The 25,570-nt window shown below is 37.4% G+C and overlaps 3 protein-coding genes across 10 annotated transcripts; 1 reads left to right on the plus strand and 2 right to left on the minus strand.

Moving 5' to 3' along the window:
- Window positions 1-25: 25 nt before the first annotated feature.
- dcun1d2a (DCN1, defective in cullin neddylation 1, domain containing 2a) lies at window positions 26-5,191 on the minus strand. 6 transcript variants are annotated; one of them, XM_043248292.1, is made up of 7 exons: window positions 5,093-5,191; window positions 3,640-3,856; window positions 2,629-2,797; window positions 2,083-2,213; window positions 1,899-1,981; window positions 1,643-1,739; window positions 26-1,521 (listed from the first exon to the last, which is right to left on the minus strand). In XM_043248292.1, exons 1-7 carry the CDS (start codon window positions 5,093-5,095, stop codon window positions 1,442-1,444), a joined length of 780 nt encoding a protein of 259 aa, XP_043104227.1. In that variant the 5' UTR covers window positions 5,096-5,191; the 3' UTR covers window positions 26-1,441. The 6 variants fall into 6 exon arrangements, with proteins under 6 accessions (XP_043104227.1, XP_043104228.1, XP_043104229.1 ...); XM_043248293.1 differs by lacking the exon at window positions 5,093-5,191 and adding an exon at window positions 4,075-4,268; XM_043248294.1 differs by lacking the exon at window positions 5,093-5,191 and adding an exon at window positions 4,046-4,151.
- Window positions 5,192-7,959: 2,768 nt separating this feature from the next.
- tfdp1a (transcription factor Dp-1, a) lies at window positions 7,960-17,565 on the plus strand. Of its 3 annotated transcripts, none has more exons than XM_043249408.1 (11): window positions 7,960-8,061; window positions 10,693-10,777; window positions 10,863-10,929; window positions 11,492-11,595; window positions 12,982-13,103; window positions 13,844-14,009; window positions 14,158-14,373; window positions 14,451-14,602; window positions 14,700-14,866; window positions 14,940-15,018; window positions 16,241-17,565. In XM_043249408.1, the coding sequence occupies exons 2-11, from the start codon at window positions 10,766-10,768 to the stop codon at window positions 16,383-16,385; spliced, it is 1,230 nt and encodes a 409-aa protein (XP_043105343.1). In that variant the 5' UTR covers window positions 7,960-8,061; window positions 10,693-10,765; the 3' UTR covers window positions 16,386-17,565. The 3 variants fall into 3 exon arrangements, with proteins under 3 accessions (XP_043105343.1, XP_043105344.1, XP_043105345.1); XM_043249409.1 differs by lacking the exon at window positions 7,960-8,061 and adding an exon at window positions 8,085-9,427; XM_043249410.1 differs by lacking the exon at window positions 7,960-8,061 and adding an exon at window positions 8,085-9,357.
- A 657-nt stretch (window positions 17,566-18,222) lies between these two features.
- On the minus strand, window positions 18,223-21,619 carry mettl21cb (methyltransferase 21C, AARS1 lysine b). Its single transcript, XM_043248421.1, has 5 exons — window positions 21,515-21,619; window positions 20,920-21,083; window positions 19,583-19,700; window positions 19,209-19,480; window positions 18,223-19,088 (listed from the first exon to the last, which is right to left on the minus strand). Exons 1-5 carry the CDS (start codon window positions 21,597-21,599, stop codon window positions 18,921-18,923), a joined length of 807 nt encoding a protein of 268 aa, XP_043104356.1. The 5' UTR covers window positions 21,600-21,619; the 3' UTR covers window positions 18,223-18,920.
- Window positions 21,620-25,570: the final 3,951 nt, after the last annotated feature.

A 25,570-nucleotide genomic window follows, 5' to 3' on the forward strand; every position in this document is an offset into this window, starting at 1 on the left:
TCAGAAGATTTAAAAAAAAAAAAAAAAAAAAAAGCTATGAAAAGTTGTAATGTTACTGGCAAAACTTTAAATCTTCTTATATACATTAAGTTCAGCAGAACAGAATGGATGAAAGAAACACTGGGCACAATCCAGGAGCCACAGAAAAAAAAAGAGGGAAGATGTCGTACAGGTGACCAAGAGGCCAGCTACAGTACTGACCGCGCGATGCAGAGCATTTTGGCTGACATCAATATTTTCAGCACTGCAGATTTGGCACTCTTCGACGAGAAGGAAACCATTTCTGAAAAAGATGAACATTACATCATGCCTAAACTTTCCTTGCCTTGTGACAAACCCCCTTTTTTTGTTAAATAATTGTGGTCTCAAGACACTAAAAGTAACCTCAGAGTCCTGAATATTTGGTGCAAACCAAATATAACGGCCGCCCTACCATCATGCTTCAGGGTTGCTTTTCAGTGATTTATGAAGGGAGATATTAATATTCTGTGCTAATCATTTTGCTTCAGAAGCATGTCGAATTTGTGATACTGATGGGAGAATGTTTCATAGAGAAAGCTTGCAAAGCCTCTTGTTGTCCAAGGATAGGTGTCCTGTTAAAGAATAACAGGGTTGTTAGAGATGGAGAAGAACATAAAGGGCAATAATTTATTTCTTAACATAAATCTGGTAAACAAAAAAAAAACAAAAACAAAAAAAAGAGTAACACTGAACCGTGTTGTTACAAGTTCCGCAACAGGGCAGATGACACGTTTGACCTAAAATCACACAAGAACATGGTATGGAGGCATCTTGTTTTGACCACGCCTTTCTTTCATATGTCTCATATTTCATATAATAAAACATTACTGATAATACATTTCTCTCTGTACATACTGCTGCAGTAGATACAGTATTTTACAACTGTAACAATAGTGCTGGTGTTGTGAGCCGCATGCTGTGCTGCCCATGAACGTCTGGCTTAAAATGCGGACATGATCAGCATCAAGTCCTGCATGAGATACACACCCAGACAGATGGGTACATAATCTAAAACGAAACTGGAGAGACTATTCCATAATTCAGACTGTGAGGAGTGGGTAGGCAATGAGGACTCGGCCCTATAGAGTGACACTGATTGCTATGGAGATGAGGTACTAGGTTCGAAGTTATCCACCCAAAATCTCCAAGGGTTTCGGGCTAGAATTGAGTCGCCAGTGCAAATATAGCTGGCCATGTGCATTTGATGGCTCTATAAGAAATCTTGAGTTTCGCACTCTTGTCCTTCCTGTGTGATGTGTGGAAGTCTGAGTCGTCTTTTCCGTCCTGTTTTTCCTTTTGCAAAGCTTGTCGGTTTCAAGTGTTTCTCTTAGTTCTCTCTTATAATGCTTACAAGTCTTTAAAAAAACTACAAAGTCAATGAGGCGACCAAGGCGTGAGTTCTCGCCCAGGGGCAGCATTACTATACAGTTTTGCGTTTTGATCCCATCACGATTGGCCGAGCGTATTCCACAAAATCGTCGATGAGAACAGGCCATGCTCCTGAAACAAAACGTCACATGATTAAAATCCAGCATACTCTACACGAGTAAATGCAGCCAATTTATGACTTAAAAATCCAAACGCTAAAAATTCAGCGAGCACATCAGCTCACAAAACCAACCTTCTTCATCATAGTTTGACATGTCATCTGCAATCATGTTGCCGAAATCCAGAAGCAAGTTCCATGTGTCTTTGGGAATTGATCGCTTATGATGCTCCTGCACAAAATAAGGGCAGAGACCAGAGAGCATCTAAATTAATTGCTAAAGGAAATTATTCCACTCAGTGGTTAATGTGTTGCGTAGCAGCCAGAAAACCCATTTTAATTTGTATTCAGTGTTAAACAGGGTCAAAGGTTCAAAGCTGTAATGACTTACCAATAAAAATCTGTTCCACAGGTCTAGGAACTTAAAACGTCCAGCCAGAACCAGGTTCCAATACGCTACTGCCATCTCTAAATCTGAAATGGGAAAGGACCATTAATGCAGGTGACTGTTCATTTAGTGTAAGAAACCAGAGTGGGAAAACTCACGGAAACGCAGAAACAAAAGATGCTCTTACCTAAACCTTTTTGTCCTGGATTCTTGGCAAAGTTGAAGGTGAACTGGTAGAAATCTTTGAACTTTCCGCTGTCTTTCAGATCCTGTTCTAATCTTGGCAGAAGAGCTCGAAGTTTCTCTGGACTGTCACACCTGCAGATGAAATGAAACATTTAGGCTCATCATCACTCAAATCACTGATTCTTCAGGCCATTCATGCAAAACTCGAAGATGGATATCAAAGGCGATGTAAGCGATTACAGCCCGACTTCTTCAATTCTGCCAATATGAAGTAAACAGCTTCTCTCAACAAATCTAAAACGTGCGAAATAATTTGATATACATCAAGCCTTTCAGATTGGCTCATTTTTCTGCGTTTTTTAGAGCTGAGGACTGTCACAGAAAGAGGTGTGATTTCCCAAGACCTTTTCTTCAGTCGTTGTGTCAGGCAGAAGAACATTTTATGTGATATACCCAAAGCGCATTTATTTATATTGCCAGCCACCACACAACTCAAATACTGTTAACAGTGTGCATGACTAAATGAAGAAATGATGCCATAGCCCACCCCAGCTCTGTCATGCCATCAATGAACTCTTTCTTGCTGAATTCACACTGGGTTGCTGCACGGAATTTCCATGCCACAACCAGAACACTGATGCTGGCCGGATCCAGATTGAGGTCATCACAGAACTGTTGAATTCCATCGATCCCAATCTTATTCTCATCCTGGGGATCTGAGGGGGGAAAGCAAAATACTTAAAGAAAAAAAAAAGTGACAGTTTAGTAAAACAAACACTTCTAAGAAGAATTTAACATTTAAAGGCGCAGGAGTAAGTCTTCTTCTTCCTAGTGGTTTTGGGTTTCATAATGGCATGTGAATGCACCAAGGTTGTTTGTATAGGTCCTGTGATTTTTTTTTTTTTTTGACTCTGTGGCAAGCAAGCTACAGATCTTGCTCTAACAGGAACACCTTTTCATTTTTCATTTTTATTCTTTTAAGTTTACTTATATGATTGGTTAAAGTTGCAATGTAACAAATCAGTTGTGGATTGGATAGAGGAAGACGTGAATGCAAGCTTACAGGTTCATATAAGAAAAGGGCACAGTTTTATGCGAATGAAATAATTAAAATTATTAAAAAATATTATTATATTAAAGTCTGAGAAACGAAAGGCAAATTATGTCATTTCATTGGGAAGAGTTACGAAATTTTGATTAAATGTTACGAAGTCAAAACGAAAAAAACAAAACACGCATTGGATGAATTAGGATGCATTTCCATTTCATGCCAACTTTAAGCACCCGCTGGATAAGAACTATATAAAGTAAACTTGTTTTTATTATTAGTAACTCAGTGGATCGTGCATGACACAGCTGGTCGTGTGATTTCAAAATGAAGGCCCTCCCGAAAGAGTAAGCCACTCTGGGTGGAAAAGTTAAAAAGCTTTACAATTGACTCATATTTCTATTAGTAAGACATCTTTAATAAGAAACAAACGACTAAGAGCACTTTTTAGCATGCAGTGATACTCTCAGGTACTTTTCCATAATTTATCCAAATTAGATTAAAACTCACCTTTATATCGATTGTAAAGCTGCTCCAGCTTTTTTCGGTCCACTGAGCTTTTCATGGATTCCTTGTGGTACAAATCTGGGTTCTGAAAGTAGTTGTCGGTGGCCACCTCTAGTTTCCAGTCATTTTGAGTGAGGCAGTATACGGCGGTCTTCTCCCCGGCTTGAGTAAAGGACATGAACTGCCGTACCTTGTCCTTTTGGGAGGATTTTAGTTTATGCTGTGTGGACACAAAAGATATGCCCTCAGACATGAACTCAGACAGACGGAGGAATACACTCAGCAGTGTGTACAAACAGAAAGAGACACAAACGAACATACAGAGAGAGAAAATTGCACACATTCAGGCACAAGACTAAAGCTGACAACTGGAACAACCATAAACAAAGCGTTGACCAAACGTCCGGACCTATGTGGCAATTTAAAAGGACATTCTACCGGTTATAGCAAGTTCGACTGCAGCACCAAGTATGTGAGGACCTGTGACGGGCCACTTGCGCTTGGCATGTAATATGAGATGGCAAGCTCAGGGTGGCCAGTGCAAAACAACCGGGTTACCCTACAGTTATTTCCATCGATGCACAGTAAGCTGTTTTTACTCTAGTTCTTAAAACTAGTTCAAAAGAACCATTCTGACTGGGCCATCGCAAGATATAAAACCAGAACACAATGTGCAAAAAGTTTAATAGCCCACTCAAGACATGTTTAGAGAGTATTACAATCTGGAAAATAACCAGGCTGCTACTGGGGGCTGGGTTGAAAGGGCAGGGCTAAAAGACTTACGTTTGACATTTCATAGCTGGGTATGGATGTCACTTAACCCTCCTGTTGTGCTGACATTGACCGCCTGGTTGTTTGGGGTCCCAGAGACCCCTATATTGTGTTTGTAAAATCATTGTAAACACGTAGAAACATCAGTGATGTCACTGCATTTCTCAATCAGGTTTTAAACTTGGGGTCTCGATGACAACAAAACAGAAATATGGTTTGTTTTTAATGTGAAACTACTTAATCAATAACATCGAGTTGTGTATAATCAGATCTGTTGCATTTTGGAAAAGCCATGACGTTTAACCTGATTGTTCGATGCTAAGTACGGTTTTGGTTTGTTAAAATAGGGCTTGAAGGGTCTCTAAAACCCAAAACAGAACATCAGGGTTAACAGCGCTCGTGCTTGGCTAAAGCATAGAATAATAATAATCCTCAGATGCATTATGCAGTATATACTGCATGATTCCAGGGCAGATAGGCGGAAAGGTACATGCTGAACTCCCTAAATATCAACAACTGACCTTCCTGCCCATACAAAACATATACACAATTATGATCATTCTCGGTGCGACACGCACAGACAACAACTCGTGCAAGACGCGGAATATCTACGTTTGCCAGAGCCTCTCCGTCGAACACAGAAGCAGAAAACGTCAGCAATATTTTTAATTTCTATGTCACCTACCATTTTATCACCCGCTGTTTGACCAAATTGATACCCAATGCTCCCATGTACAACTGCGCATGTGTGTAGGCATCAAGGGAATGCGCTAGAACACCAGCGAGTATGCGCGGTGGAAACAGTGACGTATTGGGATTTGTAGTTCGTAGACGTGCAAGTTCTGTAGTTCGGTGAATATGAGGGTGTGACTGTGTATATTTTTTATCTGTCTCTTTCTGAAATTTAGTGTCTCTCTGGAAGCTACGAGTACTAACAAATTAAAAGCAATAAACTACATTTAACTAGGCTAATTTCAGTAGCCTAACAGTTAGCTGTTTTCTTCTCTCTTGTACGAACCCATATGAATCAATTAAACTTTACTGGACTAAAACTTTTTTTTTTTTAGGTTTTATCATTGTATTGCATTGCATAGTGTCAACTGATCAAATGAAACTCATCAATTTGCACAAGCTGTTTGAATTTCACTTTTCATGTATAGCCTACTACAAATTGGTCTTATAAAAGATTTTTTTTTTCTCCATATTAAAATCATACTATATAGGCCAAAAAACTGCATTGAAATGCATTTTCAAACTTTCAATGCAGTTGAACAAGAGACAGAAAATGAGAAAATATCTACTAATGGTAGGCACAGCATTTGGTATAAACAACATGAAAGTTCAGGCTAATGGTGGGGATATAATAGGGTGGGCTCTTGGTAAACGTAGACACCTTATTACCAATTAAGCATAGATTAAAAGCCACATCATAACAATATTTTTTCTGACCATGTCCATCCTTTTATGAAAGTCATGTTACAAAGCCCAAATCACCTCAAGCTGGTTCCTTGAACATGACAATAAGTTCGCTATACTCAAATGGCCTCTATAATCACCAGACTAAATCTGCAGCAACTGCGTGTTGCTGTCCTGTACATATGGACCAAAATTGCTGAGAAATATTTTATTAGCATCTCGTTGGATCTATGCTATAAAGAATTATTATAATTATAATTATAGCAGTTCTGAAGGCAAAAGGTGGTCCAAAAGATGAACAAATTAGCTTTAAGGGTTTAATAAAAAAAACAAACAAAACAACAACAACAAAATAACTAGTAAAATCTAACAAAAATAATAGGAGAAATCAGATCAGATCTGAATTCTATTTTATTTATTTCTCTCTTTTTTAAATTATTAATGTTATTATACTGTCATCTCTCAGTAGTACAATCTGCAGACTCTGCCAGCATAATCTAACACTGGTTATGACCTACTTTTGAGCGTGTTCAGCTGACCAGTGCAGTATGGCTAAACCTTTGAGTGGATAACAGTGTTGAATGTTTAGTGTGAACATCACTGAATGGACTGATTTTAAACACATTTCACATAATAGCCTGCCTATGAAAGGTCTGTGCATCTTTAATGCATGATGTAACTGAAGTTAAGGTGTTTCTCTTTTAATAAATAAACACAACATGTGTTGCAAGAGCAAGACCTTCTCAGATTTATGTCACATGCAGTTATTTGCAAACACAAGCAGTGTTTACAGACAGGCACATGAACTTAGTGTGTAATTTAATAAAGGCTAATAAATGCTGAATTTGTCTCATTTATTGGTTTATTTAGATTTTATATATTTGCATCTGAATAATGTTTTTGTTAACTAATCATATTTATGTTATAGTTCATATTTCAAAATGTGAAGAAGAAAAAAACACATCTTCATAGATATACAGTATTTAACGAGGTAACTTCTTGAAATTTTTCCACGCAGAGACAGGAAAATGATAGGGGACACAAAAATGGTAACACCCTTTTCTGAACTATGCTTTAGTTATCTGTATAAAACATACTGTACAGTGTGTTCTGTAGGGGCAACATGAATACAGATAAAAAAATATTCCAGAGCCTGACACCAAAAAGCAACCTAATGACATAGTTTACTTACATACTTTTTAATTTATTAGTTAGATGATCTATAATTTCTTAATCTTGACCTTTGTTTGCATACAGAAATACATTTTAGAATGATGAATATGTAAAGCGTTTGAATAATAATACTTCACTACTTACGTATTTAAAGAGAATTTGTAACTAAGATTAAAAACAGAACGCTTGCACTTTAAATTTCTATCACAATTTCATGTAGTTATATTTACTGAATGATTATATATATATACTGTATATATATATATATATATATATATATATATATATATATATATATATATATATTTTTATATATATATACACACATGTTACACACAGGTATATATATATATATATATATATATATATATATATATATATATATATATATATATATATATATAATAATTTTAATTTTTTTTTTTAACAGGATTAAAAAAGTTAACTAATAAAAAGCCAAGAAAAGTTTTTAATTGTAAATACTGAAGTTCAGGAGATTTTTGTTATATTTTCCTCAGGTATTTTTGGCTTAGTCCTCAGACTATTAATTGAGTCAAATTTTTGGTATCTGTAATGTAACTTGCCTAATAATGCACATAAAAATTATAACATATATGTGATTAATGTACATGTATCACAGGAAAGTGCTTTTGAGTGGTTAACTAAACTTGTAAATACTGACATTAGCTATTATTTAAAACTGCTTATTAAAATGTATTTGGTATTTTATAGACATAAACCTAGTGATTAGTGAGTTTCCCTTTATTATTTACATGTCTCCTTACGCACGCTCCGCCCTCAGACGCAATGTGGTGGGTTCTGTTGGAAATAACCAATGAAATGTTCCTAGCGCAGGCACTACAGAGTTTCAGCCAATCAAGTTTTAGTATAGGCGTGGCTTCCGTATTACACTTCCATGACGTCATGCCCATTACTGTCCAATCGGATTTCTCGTGGCGTAGACACCGCCAAGCTCAGTTTTACAGACCCAGAGAGGGAGCAGTTGCTACTGTGTGCGCTCCTGTTCATTCAGCTATAGACAGTTGAAGGCGGATGCAACCGACCGTAAGTGAGACCAGCGGGGGCTTTGATTCCACGCAGACAGCTTTAACCGATGTTTTCTGTATTAAGAATTCATCGTTGCATAAAAAAGTTGTCATTTACGTGCGTTTGAAAACGATAAAATAATTTGGCATGAAATAAGTGCGTTTACCAGCAAACCCGGTCAGTAACCCCGGCCTGCATTTGTACAGAATTATACATAATGTATTCTATTATCGTTAGTCTGTGAACCCTCTTTCCGGTTTGATTATTACTTATGTGAAATATTGAAACTGTCTGTCTCAAATGGCTTGTGTTAGCCAACAAGCTAACCCATGTCAAGTGTTTCTGTCAGTGGAGTGCAATGGGAAATCCTCAGTAATCTTCGCTCCTCTTGGGCCATTGCACGAAAAAGCTGCCAAAACAGACGTGTAGCAATAAATAGTATGTAGACCCAAGATTGATTATGTTAAAGCTGCCCAGATGACCTCGATTTGAGTGGAAGTTAGCTTAGTAGCTCGCTTGGTCGCTAGCTTAACAGCTTTGCCATATTCGCTCCAAACCGTTTTTAAAACACTTTTGCGAAATAAAAGGGGTGTTGTTAATCGTGCTTAACCGCGAGTGTGGTTTTTTTAAAACTAGATAATAACTAGTTTAGGTCGCCTTAAGGACCTGTCACTTCAGCTAGCAGGCTATTAAAGCATCACTGCACGATGGCTTTGCTTTAGCTTCCATGTAAAATGGCTGCCAGGCATTAAACCAAATCCATTTTGCTTGTTATATTAGTTCTGATGAGTTAGTTAACAACTGTGTCAAATATTGAACGATTATTTTCCGATTTTGAAGGACTATCTGTCGTCTGAACTCGTGCTGTAGCGAAGCCAATGAATTGTTACCCTCCAGCAGAATAGTGTTATGACTGTCAACTCTTGCTGAATATAATGGGTAGTTTCTGTATACTGTTCCTAAGATAAATTATGGAATCTCTTTGTAAATGATATCAGTGATTTTACATATTTTCTGAAGCCATGCATGAGGATTTCACAGTTGCCATGCGTCTTATATGTGCATGCTTATAACATCCGCATCCATTTTGGGTTTTATGAATGCGCCCTGGTCTTACGATCAAACATCTCTCAAGTGCAAGCTCGTTTAGAAAACAGTACTATTCACCGCACAAGTGTTTTATTTTTCATATTATTTGATTTATCTTTGTTTCCTGTTTGAGAGATGGGCTTCAGACCTCCTCTTCCTCTGTCCTCTTGCTAACTGGCTATGCCAACAAAAACAGCACCTAAGAAGGCAAAGGGCTTCAGGACTGTAAGTTCAGAGGAAAGTTTACACACTTCGTTTCCAGATGGCCTTTTGAGTCCGATCCGTTCGCAAAACGGTACGAGCACATGCACAATACTCGAACCGGTCGCATTTAAGCAGGGGGGCACGTTTTGATCACATTTAGAGCAGGGTTTCGGTGCAAAACGTGTTTGAAAGGCAGCTAGCTAACTGGGCTAACACGCTTTATTATAGTACATACTGCTTCGATTGTGCATTATGTTTGATGAGGAAAATCAAAGCGAGCAAAGCGGATTTTCGTTCTGCTGTATGCGTTTACGTGTTTTTTAATAACTTGGGACACTGGCCATGAATATTTTTCTATATTCAAGGGCCCATTACTTCTGCAAAAAAAGTTACTTAAAACGACAGGAACTGTTGCATATGGGTGACTTTCAGAAGATTGCATGCGATTTTTGAGTGCACGACTTGACTTTTTGATGGTAAAGAGAGTGAAAGATTCGTCGAGGTCTTTGTCTGATAATATAAGCTGCATGAGTGCTGGAAGCAAATCGGCGGGCCTCGTTTTCATCAGCTATGGCTGTGTCTCAAAACCTTGTGAGCTATCTACTTAGACAGCATTTTAAAATAAGCAAACTTGGACTCCATTAAGTGAACTGAGTGATAAAGAACCCAGATCTCCGTGTATTCACACCGAGATAGCGGTTGTGCAGAATATCAGCATATGACCAGAATATCAAGATTATTGCAAGTTTACTGTACTGTTGTGTAAAAGCAACTTCATACATGTAATCACTATTAAGCGTGAGGCACCAAGCAGTCAAGTTTTTTATACAGGTCGTCATCATCCAGGAATATATATTTTTTAATATCTTAAAAAAATTCTTACATTTTGATATGAAAATCTATATAATATTGAAGTAATGAAACTTAGAAGAATATAAATATGCGGAACCTTTAAAGTTTGCCTAATAATGTTTACTTAGTGGTTTTTAGACATGGAGCCACATTTTTTAATTACATACTTTATTGTGATCATTTATTTGCATTTTGAATGAATGCTGGTCCTGTCTTGTTCACAGATGGGTTTGGCATGAAGGCAATCCTGGAGCCTATCATAGAGACCAACCATGTCTGTCTGAACTGTTCGTCTGTGAATCCGTTCATAGATCAAAATCACTCGAAACTGCAAGATATACTTGTTTCAAATCCCATTGATCATAGCACCCTTTTGGCTTTTTTTTTTTTGCAAATGAAAACTTTCCTCATTAGTCTCTGTAAGAAAACTCTGTGTTGTAACCTTGGTTACAGTTTTCAAGTATCTTCAGCTTTTGTGCCAAACCAGTTTCATTTCTGTTGCAGAGACATTTTGTTGTGGAAATTTGGCTCAGGTTTTTCAGCTAGACCAAGCATCTATTCCTCAGCCCCAGGGATCATGGCCAAAGATGTGAGTATTCTCTAGCTCTGTTAGTTGTAATTGACTGAAAATAGAGCGTAAGTCAATGAGTTGAGTTGAGTCTTGTTCTCCACAGGCTGGTCTGATTGAGGCCAATGGGGAGTTGAAGGTTTTCATTGATCAGAACCTGAGCCCTGGCAAAGGTAAGAGTAGCATTAGAATTTTGTGAAGATAATCGTGCACTGCATCACCACCTTTTTTTTTTTTCCCCAAGATATCCAAGAATGTAATGTAATGAAGTAGTGCTTCACAAAAGCCCAAACACCTGCTTGACCGTAGTCATGTCAATCAGCAGCCATGTTTGAAACGCCTCTTGGGCCACCAAGTGCAGCTTCTATCTCTTTTTATCGGGAAACATCAAATTCTCCCAAACTGTTCACTAAACTTACAATTAAATTTCATATTTGATGAATATACCAATGAAACCTGACAGCAGCTGTGCAATAATTGTTTCTATTTGCTGAAATAGCGTTATTAAAAGCCAGTGCGTAGCGCAGTCCTAGGCGCATGTCTCGGAATGCTGACTGTTTCTATAGTAACCGCCACATCTGCCATTAGACTTCTCAGATCGGTGATTGGCTATTTTATTTAGAGGGCAGGGCTTCTTGTAATTGATTGGCCATTTTGATTGGCCCATTTGTATTCTGTTGTCTTTGACCTTACATAGCACTGCCTTAAGATGTCCTTTGAATGCTACCCCTGCAGGTGTTCTGTCTTTAGTAACGGTGCATCCACAGACAGTGACGGTTGGAAAACAACTGTTGCCAAAAACGCTGGGCCCTTCCAACGTGAACATCGCACCACACATGGTGAGTTTTGAACGGAGTTTGATTGCATAAACACTTAAATGTAAAGATCACATCACACTCAATTCCAGTGTCTTTCAGGTTTAACCTCCTGCCTGTCCATGCTCTTTAACAGCCAGTGTTTTAATCGAATGTTTGTTCTAACATTGCAAAGAGTTTCCATGTATCGTAATAGCAAGATAATTGTGCAATCTACTGTTCAAAAGTTTGGGCTCAGTAAGATTTTTATTAATGTTTTTGGGTGGAAAAAATGTAGTGTAATTAAATAATATTGCTGTTTAAAATGGCTTTTATAAATTGTGCTTTTAAGATGTAATTTATTCCTTCAGTCTTCAGTGTTTCATGATCAAAAGAACATCAATTTAAAAAAATGTAACATCAAAATTTGATGCATCTTTGCTTAAAAGTATTCATTTCTTAAAAAAAAACTCACCTCCATATTTAAAACGGTATTGTATATCTTAAAGATTCTGAAAATCATATGCTATTATATCGCTATACAGGTTTTTTTTTTCTGAATTGCCTTTTTACACCTATAGTTTTGACAGCCGTAAATGTCATTGGCATATTGGGCCTGATTTATCTTTCCATCCATTTGAACTGTTTCATACATGATCAAAAATGTACAATCATCATGTAGGAAACTCAACCTTTAGCAAAACAGGGTCACATTTTTGTCGACAGGCACGAAAATCTTACTTTGGACATGGGCCATCAGGCCTTTTTTATTTTTAAGCCCTGCAAGTGGCGTTTGTTTCTAACAAATAAGAGTAGCCAGGCATCAATACGGAAAGAGCTTAGGAAACTGGAGATAAAAACACTTGTAGCGTTTTACACGTAGCTAAAGTCATGATGCTGTGCGCACGCCATCTCCTGAACGAAGAAAGATAATTATTTGAATTCTGATCTAGCATTTCAGGGTGAAACAGCTTTATAAGAATGGTTATGTTTAGTTAAGTTTTATTAATGGAACAACGGGTAATTATTGAAGGAGTGAGGTACGGTATACCCTTTTCAGGGACCAGAGTTGAGTTTACAGCTGCTTTAATATATCAGAGGGATGCTGCTTTTAATGGCTAGATCGAATCAAGGTTTTTTTGGAAATTGGAGCAGGCTTGCCATAACAAAAAAAATTTAATAAATTTAGAAAAGAGAAATTGTTGGCTCCTTTAACTGATGCTTGCTGTTTAGCCACCTGCATATTCACAGCTGCTGTTGTTAATTCCTTGCCATATGTCAGTGAGAATTGGAAAAATGTCATTAAAAAAACCCCCCATGTTGGCTTGCGTTTGTCCTTGAATAAATGCTAACCTTCCCTAACATTAAACTTTTCATTTAGATAAGATACTTTGGTAGCAAGCATCCTAAACCTGATGGTCTCTATCACAGGTCATTAGCACACCTCAGAGGCCCAGTGGCTCCAATGTAATCCTAATGAACAGCCCACACACACCCAGCTCTCAGTTTATCACCCAGAGTCAACCATCGGAAGCATCTCCGTGGTCCTCCGGGTGAGTCTTGCTTCAGCAGGCTACTTCATAACATGTAATGACATTTCTTTTTCAGAAATGGATTCAGTGGAACCAGGTGCTTTTCTGTTCTTCAATGCTGTATTTTGTCTTCAGAATGGGTTCAAAATACAAACGCATTTAATAATGTTTAGAATATTTACATTTATTTCCTTTATTCAGTTGATAAGGCTTTTTTATAGTTTGGTTATTATTATATAAATTAATTTACTCATGTTAATTAACAAGGTAAGAATGGGGATAGAACAAAATTACAACTTTTTTAAAAGAATAAAAAAATAGAAACTCTTGTGAGAATCCACTATTAAACATTTATATTATTAATAATAATTTATTTTATTTAAAATCTTTTAAATCAAGTAAATCCAAATATAGTCTTTTAGAAAAAAATTCTTAATCATAAATTTAAGATTTAATTTTAGTTTTCATTTTTAATAAATAATTCTCTCTCTTCTTGAACATTTGCATAGTAGTAAAAATGGCATTAAAAAAGAAAGTGTTGTTGTTATTATTATTATTATTATTATTATGGCTTTAGTATTTCAATAAAAAACCTTAAATTAAATTAAGTTGTTTTCAAGAAGTACCATGTACCATACTATAGAATCTTTTTATAAGGAAAATACCCACAAAGCAGTAGCAGAAGAATTCCCCCTTTTTGGTCATCTATCATAATGTTAAATATTGCACTATAATTTGCTTTTTACTCTGCTTTTCCTCAGAAAGAGGGGTAAGAAGGGGGAGAAGAATGGGAAAGGCCTGAGACATTTCTCAATGAAGGTTTGTGAAAAGGTCCAGCGGAAAGGTGTCACAACTTACAACGAGGTCGCTGATGAGCTTGTGGCCGAGTTCAGCTCTGGTGATAATCATATCTCCCCTAATGATGCGGTAAGCCTCTTCCTGCGGCTAGGCATTGATCCAGAGCTTTGTTTGTTGAGTGCAGAAGAAGTGCAGCTTTTTAAACTGATGAAAGAGTCGCTCATTCACATATCTCAAATGAATAGTGCTCTACTTTCTGTGTGTTGTCCCGGTTCAGCATGTGTATGACCAGAAGAACATTCGGCGGCGTGTATACGATGCGCTCAATGTGCTGATGGCCATGAACATCATCTCCAAAGAGAAGAAAGAGATCAAATGGATCGGCCTGCCCACAAACTCTGCTCAGGAGTGCCAGAACCTGGAGGTGGAGAGGCAAAGACGTTTGGAGAGAATCAAACAAAAACAGTCGCAACTTCAAGAACTTATCCTACAGGTGAGAAGCTGCTCTTTTGTCTTTTATAAGAATAATTTGAACGAACTTGTTCTGAAAGTGGATCTTTTCAATCGCAGCAAATTGCCTTCAAAAACCTTATACAACGGAACCGCCAGAGAGAACAACAGACAAAAAGGCCCCCACCTGCCAACTCGGTCATTCACTTGCCATTTATCATCGTAAACACCAGCAAGAAAACAGTCATTGACTGCAGCATCTCCAATGACAAGTATGAAATCAAAAGCCAGGTCGTATAGGCTTTTGTTGAACTGACTCGAATATCAGAGATACTTACTTTACCACCTTTTTTCTTTATTTGTTGTCAGGTTTGAGTACCTCTTCAATTTCGATAGCATGTTTGAGATTCATGATGACATTGAGGTGTTGAAGCGCATGGGCATGGCTTGTGGTCTCGAGGTGGGCAAGTGCTCTGCCGAGGACCTGAAGACTGCCAGAAGCTTGGTGCCCAAAGCACTGGAGCCCTACGTCACGGGTTAGTACTGGCTGGTAACTACATCACGTATATGACACTGTAATCATCATTTACATAATGATTTTGTGTGCAGAAATGGCACAGGGGCCTATCAGTAATGTCTATATGACAGGGGCTTCGTCTGCTAACGGAGGCCGCTATCACGTTGGGAGGTGAGTTATTGTTGCGCGCACTTTGGTTTTCATTAACAAGAGTAGCTAATGAATTAGGTTACACATTGACAGAATCTGATAATATACCACTGTGCAAAAAATTTGGTGCATTTGAATTGATCAAAAGTGACAGTGATGAGACATTTTTATAAGTTTTATTTAGATTAAATGCTGTTCTTTTGAACATTTTAATTTATCTGAGAATTCTGTAAATACTCGAGGTTTTTTTTTCTGATGACAGCTGTAAGGGTATATATTTCTTGAGCACCAAATAAGCACATTAGAATTAATGAAGGATTTATGTGACACTGGAGACGGTGCTGGACTTAAAAAGTACAGTAGGCACGGTAGAATAGTCTCAATCTATTAACAGAGCTCAAAATTAGTCAAACTTTCTTACATCCTTGAATCAAACACAAAATTAATTATTATGAATGCCATTTTCCTGCTACTTTTTTTTTTATTTTTATTTTTTTTATAAATGTGACGAGCTGCCAAGTAATGTGAATGTGTGAATGATTTTATTTATGTATTTATGTCGTTAATTCAATGGCGGTAGCTGGATAGGTAAGAACTTTAAGCCTTTTAACTATTATCAAGCAGAAAGCGAGTGTATTTGGCTGTGAGGGTGAAAAGGAAACATTTTGTGGGGTTGAGATCAAATAATACTGCTAGGGGGCATGGTTCATTTTCTAAAACAAAACATTCAGAAATTAAATTGAAAATAAATGCCCAGAAAGAAATCAATGCTGTGCCAAAAAAGGTGTGATAAAGAGCAGCTGGAGCTTATCGAAATTGATCAGTTTGGATCAAAACCAGGGTTAATTTTAGACAATTTGGCCTTTGTCCAGTACACAACCAAGACATTTCCCACAAGTAACTTTCCTTCAAAGCAAGCTCAGTTTAATTAAATTGAGAGTTACTTTTCTAAGTAGTTAGGATAGAACCAGGCATTTTATTTTCAAGAAATATTTTACAAAAAAAATTTTTTTTCTAAAACGGAATGATTTTGTTCCCCAAAGGATAGAATGCAGTGTTGCGTTACCATACACTTAGTCTTATGAAGCCATTTGATTACTGCGTATGAGGTGGAGGGAAAGAGCTTTAGTCGATAATGAGTTAACTTTCAACAGAACTATAAAGACTTACAGAAGTAACTGATTTTGTGTAGTTCGGTTTTTAGAGTACTTTTCATATCGCGTGATTCATTTTTTCTTGACAGTGACGGTGGAGCAGATGGCACCATGGCCTCAAGTTCAAACGACTCCCACTACAGCGGCTCTCGGGTGGAGACCCCCGTGTCTTACATGGGCGAGGACGACGACGACGACGACGACGAATTCGACGAAAACGACGACGAGGACTAAGCTCGGCCCTCTTTCAGCCTGTCCGTCGTGCACAAGTTCTTCCAGCTGCCACGTCCGAGGATCGATCAACCACATCATTCTGTTTCCTCTTCTGCAACTCACCGTTTCTTTCACTCTCTGTCTAAGAAGGGCATTGAAGAACACGGGGCTTTAATAGGATGAGTTGTTTTCATCCTCATCTTTCTGAGCTCAGGACAAGCCACGTCGTCGCAGGCTGTGTGCTTCGCCTGCTGGGAATTCTAGTTTTCAGCTGAAGGACTTTGCTGAAGTTTAGAGGTGTCACTTTATTTCCTGTTGCAGCGTTCCTACTGGATGTTATCCACTCTGATCTGCATAACCCTCTGAAACCTTCTGTTCCGAAGAAAACCCCTCTTGCGTACAGCCGTACGGCGAGCTGTTGGAAAATGTTGTGTGATCTCTGTGTGAAGTAGTTTCTTCTGTTTTTGAATTATCTTTTCATTTTCGTTGTTGTTTTTGAACTTGCTGGCTTGATTTGCATTCTGATGATTCGGAGACTAATGAATCAAAGAACCTAGAAAGCTGGCTGCTATTTTTTTGCCCCATGGAGGGCAGGTCTTTGGATGTGTGGACTCTTTTCGTATGCTGACCTGATAATTTCTCGCAGGCTTTTTTGTAGAATCTCTCCTCCTGTGTGTGTGTGTGTGTGTGTGTGTGTGTGTTCGGCTCCTTGGCGTTCTGCAGAGCGCTGCTTTTTTTGGAGGACTCTGAGAAGTCAGTCTTTTTTTTTCGTTTCGTTTGTTCTCTTTTGGTTTTTGAGCTTCATAGGCCAACCTGTCCTAGAGACACCGGAGGACATCGGAGAAACTTGAGTACCTTAAAGCAGTTATAGGAATATAAAAATGCTTTGTTTCTTAACCACATGATATCGAGATTTGTTTCTAGTGTTCTCTCCGCGTCAGTAATTCCTTGAAGCGTGTAAGATTATTGTTGTGTATTAAAAAGAAATGGGCTCTAGGTCTCTCTCGACTTCCCTTTTGAAAATTTCCTTTTAAAGAAAAAAAAAAAAAAACTGAATCCTTGTACTGACTCCTCAAAGTAACTTTTCTGTAATCTAATATAAGTTTCAAATTTAAATATAAAGAATGTTTTAAGAATTCAAACTCGTGTTTATTTGCGACACTAATGTAATACTACTAATTTCAATAAACTTTATTTTGTACATGTGTCTAGTGTGACTAGATTGGCGCACAGGAAGTTGACGTGGCATAATGTTTTTTTTTTTTCATTCTTTTCCCAGTATTTGAGAGACTGTTTGTACCTGTTTTAGTTTTGAATATGTGTACTTTTAGGATTTGTTTGCCAGACCACAGCCATTAAAAATTAACCATAAGGACTGTATTAGAGAACATTAAAGCTGTAATTTTCAGACCTGGAAAAGTCATGGGCATCTATATATAGTACTTTTTTTTTTTTTTTTTTTTTTTTTTTTTTAACACTGTCAGTGGAGAGGTTTTGTAAATTTCAGATTTTTGTTCATGAGAACAAATATGACCGAACAGTCCCTGTATGATCCAGGGTCAAGCCCCCTTCAGGACTCTCCTTCCTATTATTCTGTTTGCAAAGACTGAACAAGTCCTCTTGGTGACGTCCTCTTTGTTTGTCACTCTTTTCCTTGAGGATGACTCTACTAAAATAGGATTTGTTATTTATTGTCACACACAATACTGTAAAAACAATTGCATGGTCTGTAAATTCAGTTTTTTTTTTTTTTTTTTTAAAGTTCACTGAGGATGCATTTACTTGATTAATTTGTTTTATTCGTAGAGTGATATTTTAAAACATTACATTTTAAAATAATGTCTATTTGGGTATTTTATTCGGTTAAATTAATAATGAATATGCAGCAACTTTATCTAGTCTTCAGTGTCACATGATCATCCCAGGAATTGCTATAATATGATTTAGTGCATTGTTTCCGTTTTGAAGACTGTTGTGCTGCTTAATATTTTTGTGGAAACCAAACTAATAATTTATAGTTAAAATGATTACTGACCGCAAGCTTTTGAACTGCACTGTATATTTAGGGAGAAGATTAGGGCTTTGATCCATGTTACAAAAGCAATACAATTTTAATATTAACAATGATAGTACAAATAATTATATACTGTACATAAATTAGAGAACAGAACCTTTTTGTTTTTTTTTAACACATTCACACACAAAAAAAATTCAATTTCAGACTTAGAAATAAACGGATTACTGTGAGTTATTTAAAATAAGAAATTGACAATTGCCACATGGAGAAGTAGACAAATGAAGTGACAAGTATGAAATCGCAATACTTAAATACCTTCTGGAACAAAAAAAAAGCTTACATAATTCTTCATTCAAAAAAAAAAAAAAAAAAAACATACTTGAGGTATCACTTTTTTTATAATGTAGTTTTTTCCCATTCGGAATGGTAGCCCTAGGCAATTATATCTTGCAATTTTGCAGACATCCAACAGGTGGAGCACCTTCCCTTCAATGTTGGGGCTGCTGGGCTGCCATTTATTATCTCCCAAGTCATTCTTGTTACACATGGTGTTGTTGGTTCTCCCTCTTCTCCTCCCTTATTTGGGCTGGCGTCCTTACAGTGGCCTGGTAGATCCTTACCTCCTCTTGTGGGTTCTCTTCCAGCAGCGTGACATTAAAAACATTTTTAAAGTTTTCAATGAAATGCAGGTCAGTTTGAAATCGCACCTGTCGGAATTGAAACGCAGACAACCAACGGGTCTTATAAAACGGCCTACCCCAGACTTTTTTGGACATAAACCAAACATGTTAGCTATGGTTTAATGAAAAACAAAAATAATGCCTGACCTTATTTGCCCACAGTAGGGTGGTTCCTGGCTTGCAGAAATACTGCATCGTGATCAGTAGATCCTCCAGAAAGTTGTGGTGATAGACCACGTCCGCACAAAACACATAGTCGTAATTGTAGATGGAGCTGGGGAAGTCCCTTTTCACATCCTGTCCCCAGACCAGAGCGGCCACCTGAGGGGTGTATCTGCAGCGGCCCCGTGTGTTGCGGGAGAGGTTAAAGTTCAGATTTGACAGGACTTCAGGCAGATCTGTGGCTGTGACCCAGGCACCTTGATGCGGAAAGGAAAAGAAATGGTAAATGTAAACAAATAGTGTCATATACATTAACCTTTGAACTTGGCAGGAAAAAAAAGAGATGTTAGTTTAGGTACCCAGTAAACTTGCCACTATGGACACCAGTCCTGTACCCGCTCCAAGTTCCAGCACGGCTTTGTCCAGCAGATCAATCTGTTTCCGGTTCTTCTCCAAATACTGACAGAGAGCCACAGCCTGTGTGCACACATACATACACAGCTACAACAACTCATAATTATAGGGCTTTTCACATAAACAGTTCATCTCGTGTCATTCTTAACCCCACAGAATCCAGGTTTATGTTGTTTCTCACCTCACACTGCTTATGATTTCGCTGGGGTTAACAATTAATCCGCTGATGTTTTAACACCTCTAGTGCTCTTTATATAGCCTAAAAGTAAATTTATATACATTAAGAATTATTTATCGTAACGGTATGACACTTAGTTAGTTCTTGCTATGAGAAGACAAAAAACATCATGGACATTTGGTTCAGTTGTTTTGAAAAATGACTGCACTGAACACAAATTTCATCTCGTGAAATATCTGGTACTGCACCGTGCTCAAAAGAATTCAAGATTTAAAACCGTTCAAGTGGGAAATTTCATTTTCAGACTGCTTAAAGTTGACACATAATAATGTAATATATAGATTATAACTGAATTCTATTGGTGGGATGTTTAATCCTATTGGAGAAATGCCCAAAACACACTACAAAAATTAATTTTGTAATGATTTTACAGGAAAAAACTAATGGTTCGTTATCATCTTTTAATAGAGACCATTTGAATTTTTTTTAATGATTACTATTGGTGTTCTATTGTTGTTGTTGTTGTTGTTTTAGCAGGGATAATGTATAAATATAATTTAGTACCATTAAACTAAAAAAGTAAAATCATCCATTGAAAATACAAAATATTTAAGAAAATAAACAGCTTGACATTCTTATTTACATATGTGCTATTTCAGTGTCACTGATTGGATGAAGACAACGAACAACCTGTTTATTTAAATGTTCAATTTGCATCCTCAGGTTATTGCAGACTGTATTGTCAAGTTTTTTCTGAATGGACTTTTAATACTATCAAGGTAAGGTGGACTATTTGATTTCACCATTTTCCCCTAAACGCAGGAACACTGTTTAATACAACACGTGGATTTAAATGAATATAAGGCTAAGCATCTAGCCGTAACATTATCACACCAAGTCGTAACATATAACAGGTACAGTTAATCACACCGTAGGCTATGGCAATGCTGTTGTTTTTTTAATTTTGTTTTAGAAACCCTAGGTAATAAGCGGTGGTGGGCTTCTAAATTGCAAGTTTGAACACTACCAGGAGTTAAAACTTAGTTTAGAACGAAGAAAACACTGGGTTTGGGGTGTACAGAGTCCTATAATTTCTATTCTCACGCCTGGCCAGATGACGGCGCCAAAAGAGTCCAGTGACTCTCGGATATTGATCTCCTGCCCGGTGAAGAAAAACGTCTCACTGCCAAGAGAATAGAAGACAGTGGGCTCCCAGGCATTGCGTCTGTTCAGTGCCTCCTTCTGCATGTCTTTACAGTCCAGACCCTCTGAAAAGAGCACCAGATGTGTCATTGCAATTCAGTCACTGTATCTGGTGATCTGAACACCTGCATGAACATACACCTAAATACAGTGGGATCCAAAAGTTTCATACTGCGTTAAAATTCGAGCATTTATAAAAAAGAGAAACAAGACCTATTTCTAAGTCTCTAAATCAAATGCACAGAAATGTAAATGTGTTCAAAACCCACTTTTGGGTTTTGCCATTTTGCATCTATTTAATGTTTTGAATTCATGTGATCTCAAGTGCTTTTTTTTTTTTTTTTTTGCAATCTGCTTATGCCCATTGACAGTTAGGTTTTAGGGGTTACATTTCCATAGAAATCCTACTAAACTGCTAATTTGCATTTTTTATTTACAGTTTTTTTTGGAGCCCACTGTCATATTGCTCCCATATTTCGACCCTCTACTTCTTTACCTTCTTCTGTGTTGTTTGGAGGTGGTTTAACAGGGTCAGGTTGCTTCATGTTTCCTTTTAGACCTGGACTTCCTTCGATCTCCATTATGAAAACAAGCCCAAATGTCTTCTATATTGAAAGATTTCATTTGCAATTCACAATAAATCCACTTTCTTACAACACCCTCTCACATGCATTTTCACCAGTAGTTATTGGATTTAGGTGTCACATAAAAAGCAAGCAAAATTCCATGCAAAATGAATTTACTTAAATTTCACAAACAGCAATGAAAAGGAAATCTCACACTCTCGCAAGCATACGGTATGGAAACACAGAAACAGACCTGAGGCTTTACAGTTCACATCCTCAGGGCAAATCGACTTTTATAAAGAAGAAGCAATCCTCTGCTCCTCCCATCAAAGAACTGAGCTAAACGTACAGTTATGAGAGAGAGAGAGTGAGTTGCATACATTGTCAAAGCTGCTTAATTCCACAGCTCTGAGTGCAATCCACTCCTCAGGGAACACTGATCCCTCTCACTGGTTCCCGTGTTTTGAGTTTATGTAAAACAGACAGAGATGTAAAATAAGAATGGGTGGGCAAAAGATAGCTGTAGGTATTTATGTTTATGCACATGTTGACTTCATCAGGAGCCAGTTTTTTTAATATGTTACCATGCACATGAAGGCATATCCCTTTACCCACAGCCTGTGCAAAGCTCTGGCAGATATATTGCGGCCTGTGGGATCTGGGAAGCTGCAACTGGGGTCCAATAACCTGTGCAAGCACAGATGGTAATTAAAGGATAACAAACATCTTACTGTCTGCAAGTGTAGGATGACCTAACGGTCAGTTTTAATAGCCGGGATGGAATCAGACAGCAGAAATAACCTCAGGCTGGACTCACACAGAAAACATGATGTCTGACAAAACTGCCATACTAAACAACCCAAGAGAGGCTTTTTGGAGTGATTTCACCATTGGTGTAGAGCGTTTGTGTATGAGTATAACAGCACGCTTAGGGAATCTAGTTGTTTTCCAAATGACAAACAACTATGCATTAAGTACTTTAGAAGGTTATCCAGCATCAGTGCTTGAAGTGTCCAACATTACATTTTTTTCCAGTTAATCAATTGCACTTGTTCTTTCTGCAATCTTTAGTGAGAAAACACTACCTAAATGGCAAAGAATAGTATATAAGTACATGATAGTATATGAGCAATTGCAAATTACAAACAAACAGTTATGTCCATCCATATTGTGAAAAATGAGTGCTCACTAGTCTCCTGGCATTGGTAAACAAATTTTGCACTGTGAGATTATCATGCGTCTCAGCCTTAGGCCATGTTTAATCACCTTTAATCAAGACACCTTTGTTGAGAGCACTAATGTCCGATTAACACTCCAAATGAAGCTGTAAACACACACTGTATCAAATTCAGGTCTACTTTCAGAACACTATGTGACATGCTGAAACATGGCTGAGCGATAATATCAACTGATTAGCAATCTAAGCATAGGACTGAAACATCTGTACCATTTGAAGAAATAATTCTCATTATTTAGTGCAATATTCCATACACATGCTCATATTTGGTTCTAAAGTTAAACAAGAGGCCAGGGAGATGACATGTATTAATTTTTGACTGAAATGGCTGGACTTGCTGCGGTTTAGTTCCTGCAAATCCTTAACTGATACCCAGTAGTGAAAACACAGCTGCTGAGGTAAAATGGAAAACTGACTCAGCCATGACAAACGTAGTGTTGTGCATGCCAAAGCATGCTTCAGCCCCATATCTCATATTGTGTGTCTGACAAAATGAAAGAGGGGGCGTTAATCTTTAGATATTCTGATTATAGCATCTACATGAACCTTTCTGGGAAATCTTTGGCTTTAAAGATTCTAGCAGATCCTCTGAGCAACTGATGCACAGCATCCGTGGTATGACCATTAAAATCAAACACTCAAAAAGTCAAATTTTTCCAAAACGAGACATGATCTCTTGAAAGAACTAAGTAAATCTGTGCTGAAGGTCTTTTTAAAGGTGATGAAGGTGATGTAATTATTAGAATTGTATACATTTATCTTAGAAGCATTTGTTGTTGGATTTCTGAGAAACATGTAAACACTGTGGCTCTGAAGCACTCTTTTTTTTTAATGTAAAAGTCGCTTCGTTGATGCTAGTGACACGCGTTTAAAACCTCATGCACAAAGTTCATTTTTAACATTATGACTATACATCAGAGGCTTCACAACAAATGCACGTCAGACCGATTGGCTCTCTCTTTATCCCATAGATGACACATAGAAACATGGGAATCCTGGCATTCCTGGCCAGATGATGGGATGGAAAACAGCCTGCATGCTAGGCTCATGGTGATGAGAGCTATTAGCGTACCAGCGCCTGCCTAAAGCCTTTGTGAAGCTTTAGCGAAAAGCTCTGCTAGGATTTAACATTGAGTGACCTTTCGGTTAACATCCAGTTGAGTCAACAACTGGCATGAAAATTACAGCCTTAGATACAGTCATAAAATATAACAAAAGAAAATCTAATAAAAGTCACTTTTACTGAATATAAGTTTACAGCTTCATTTAAACGCAAAGAAGCGTTTAAAACAACCGAATCGCTCACATCAATTGAATGCTAATCAAAATGCAGCTGCCAATTCAAGATAATTTGACCATAATACATTTACAATTCCTTATAATTGATAAAAATATTACTGCCTGCTTATAAAGACCCTCCTGTACCTAACCAGTCTTCTATCACGTTGCAATTCATCATGCTCCTTAAGGTACAAAAACAAAACAAAAAAACAAAACAAAACTGTGGACTCATGATAGTACCAGTAGCCAAAGGAGGTAGAACTTTTTCACATTTGGAGTTCAGACATACTCTCTCTGTTAAATCTAGACTAAAAACATCTCTTTAGCCAGGCATTTACATTGGCTACCTAGTTTTGGATTGACAGCTTCTTGACCTGGAAGTGAAGGTATGGACGTGAGCGTCTGTTAGCGGTTGACTATTTAACTTTAGTGATATAAAGTTTTTTTTTTTTTTATTTATTAATTTTTTTATTTAATCTGTATTTATCTGTTGCTACTAGCCTTCTATGTCACATTAACGTTTAGGAGCTCGAGAAAACAAACAAATATTTTGGTTTAATTATTAAAGTACTGTATAGGACAACCGAAAACATATATATCACGATCTCGATTCATGCATACATGCGCTCTCACTCAATAACAAAAGACTATTAGTTCACCAATCAATCATAAATCTCGATCACCTTTCTACTCCCTCTCCTCTCATTGGCCGCATTAAGCTTGTGGCTTGTGTCTTCAAAGGCTTGTAAAAACATATAAAAGGTTAATTGTATGGCATAATAAGACAGAAACTCACTCATATTGAACAGGTAAACAGGTGTTTCGGGTCTCGGAGACTAGCGTTAAATTGACCGACAGCGCCATCTGCTGTTTGTGTAAAAGAAAGTTTCTCAATTGCGTTTGTGAGAAAATCAAGCCAAGTGTCCTCATAAAAAGGCAAACGAGACTCACAGTTGTAACACACAATACATATATTTGTACATACCTCAGTATTTTTTTTCCCTCAGGTACAGTATTTTCAATTCGCGTTTGTTTGAATGGCGAGTTTTTCTTCGCAGCGCAGATTGTCTTTATTATATTAGTCACGCTTGCCGTTGTGCAACTGTTTGAATAAATTAAAATGCATTTTTGTTACTCCCGCCCGTTTCCGCCGCTGAATAAAAAAAATAAAGGTTATTGCGATTATGTTTTTCACATAATTATAGAATTTTGACATTAAAACTCACAATTGTGTGATACAAATTCGCAATTCTGACAGATAGTGCCGGTTTATGTCACACGATTCTGACTTTATAGCTTGCAATAGGTACCAAATATCTTAAAATACCTCAAAATGATGTACCATTTATCGTAATACCGCCGTGTTGTCATTAGATGGCTGTATAGGTCTGTGTATCCTTGATTGTGCACTTACTCCGTTTTCAATCATAATTATTTGCATGTATTAGGTTTTTCATTATATATTGGA

Source organism: Puntigrus tetrazona, chromosome 9, assembly GCF_018831695.1.
Source record: "Puntigrus tetrazona isolate hp1 chromosome 9, ASM1883169v1, whole genome shotgun sequence".
NCBI classification, from domain to species: domain Eukaryota; kingdom Metazoa; phylum Chordata; class Actinopteri; order Cypriniformes; family Cyprinidae; genus Puntigrus; species Puntigrus tetrazona.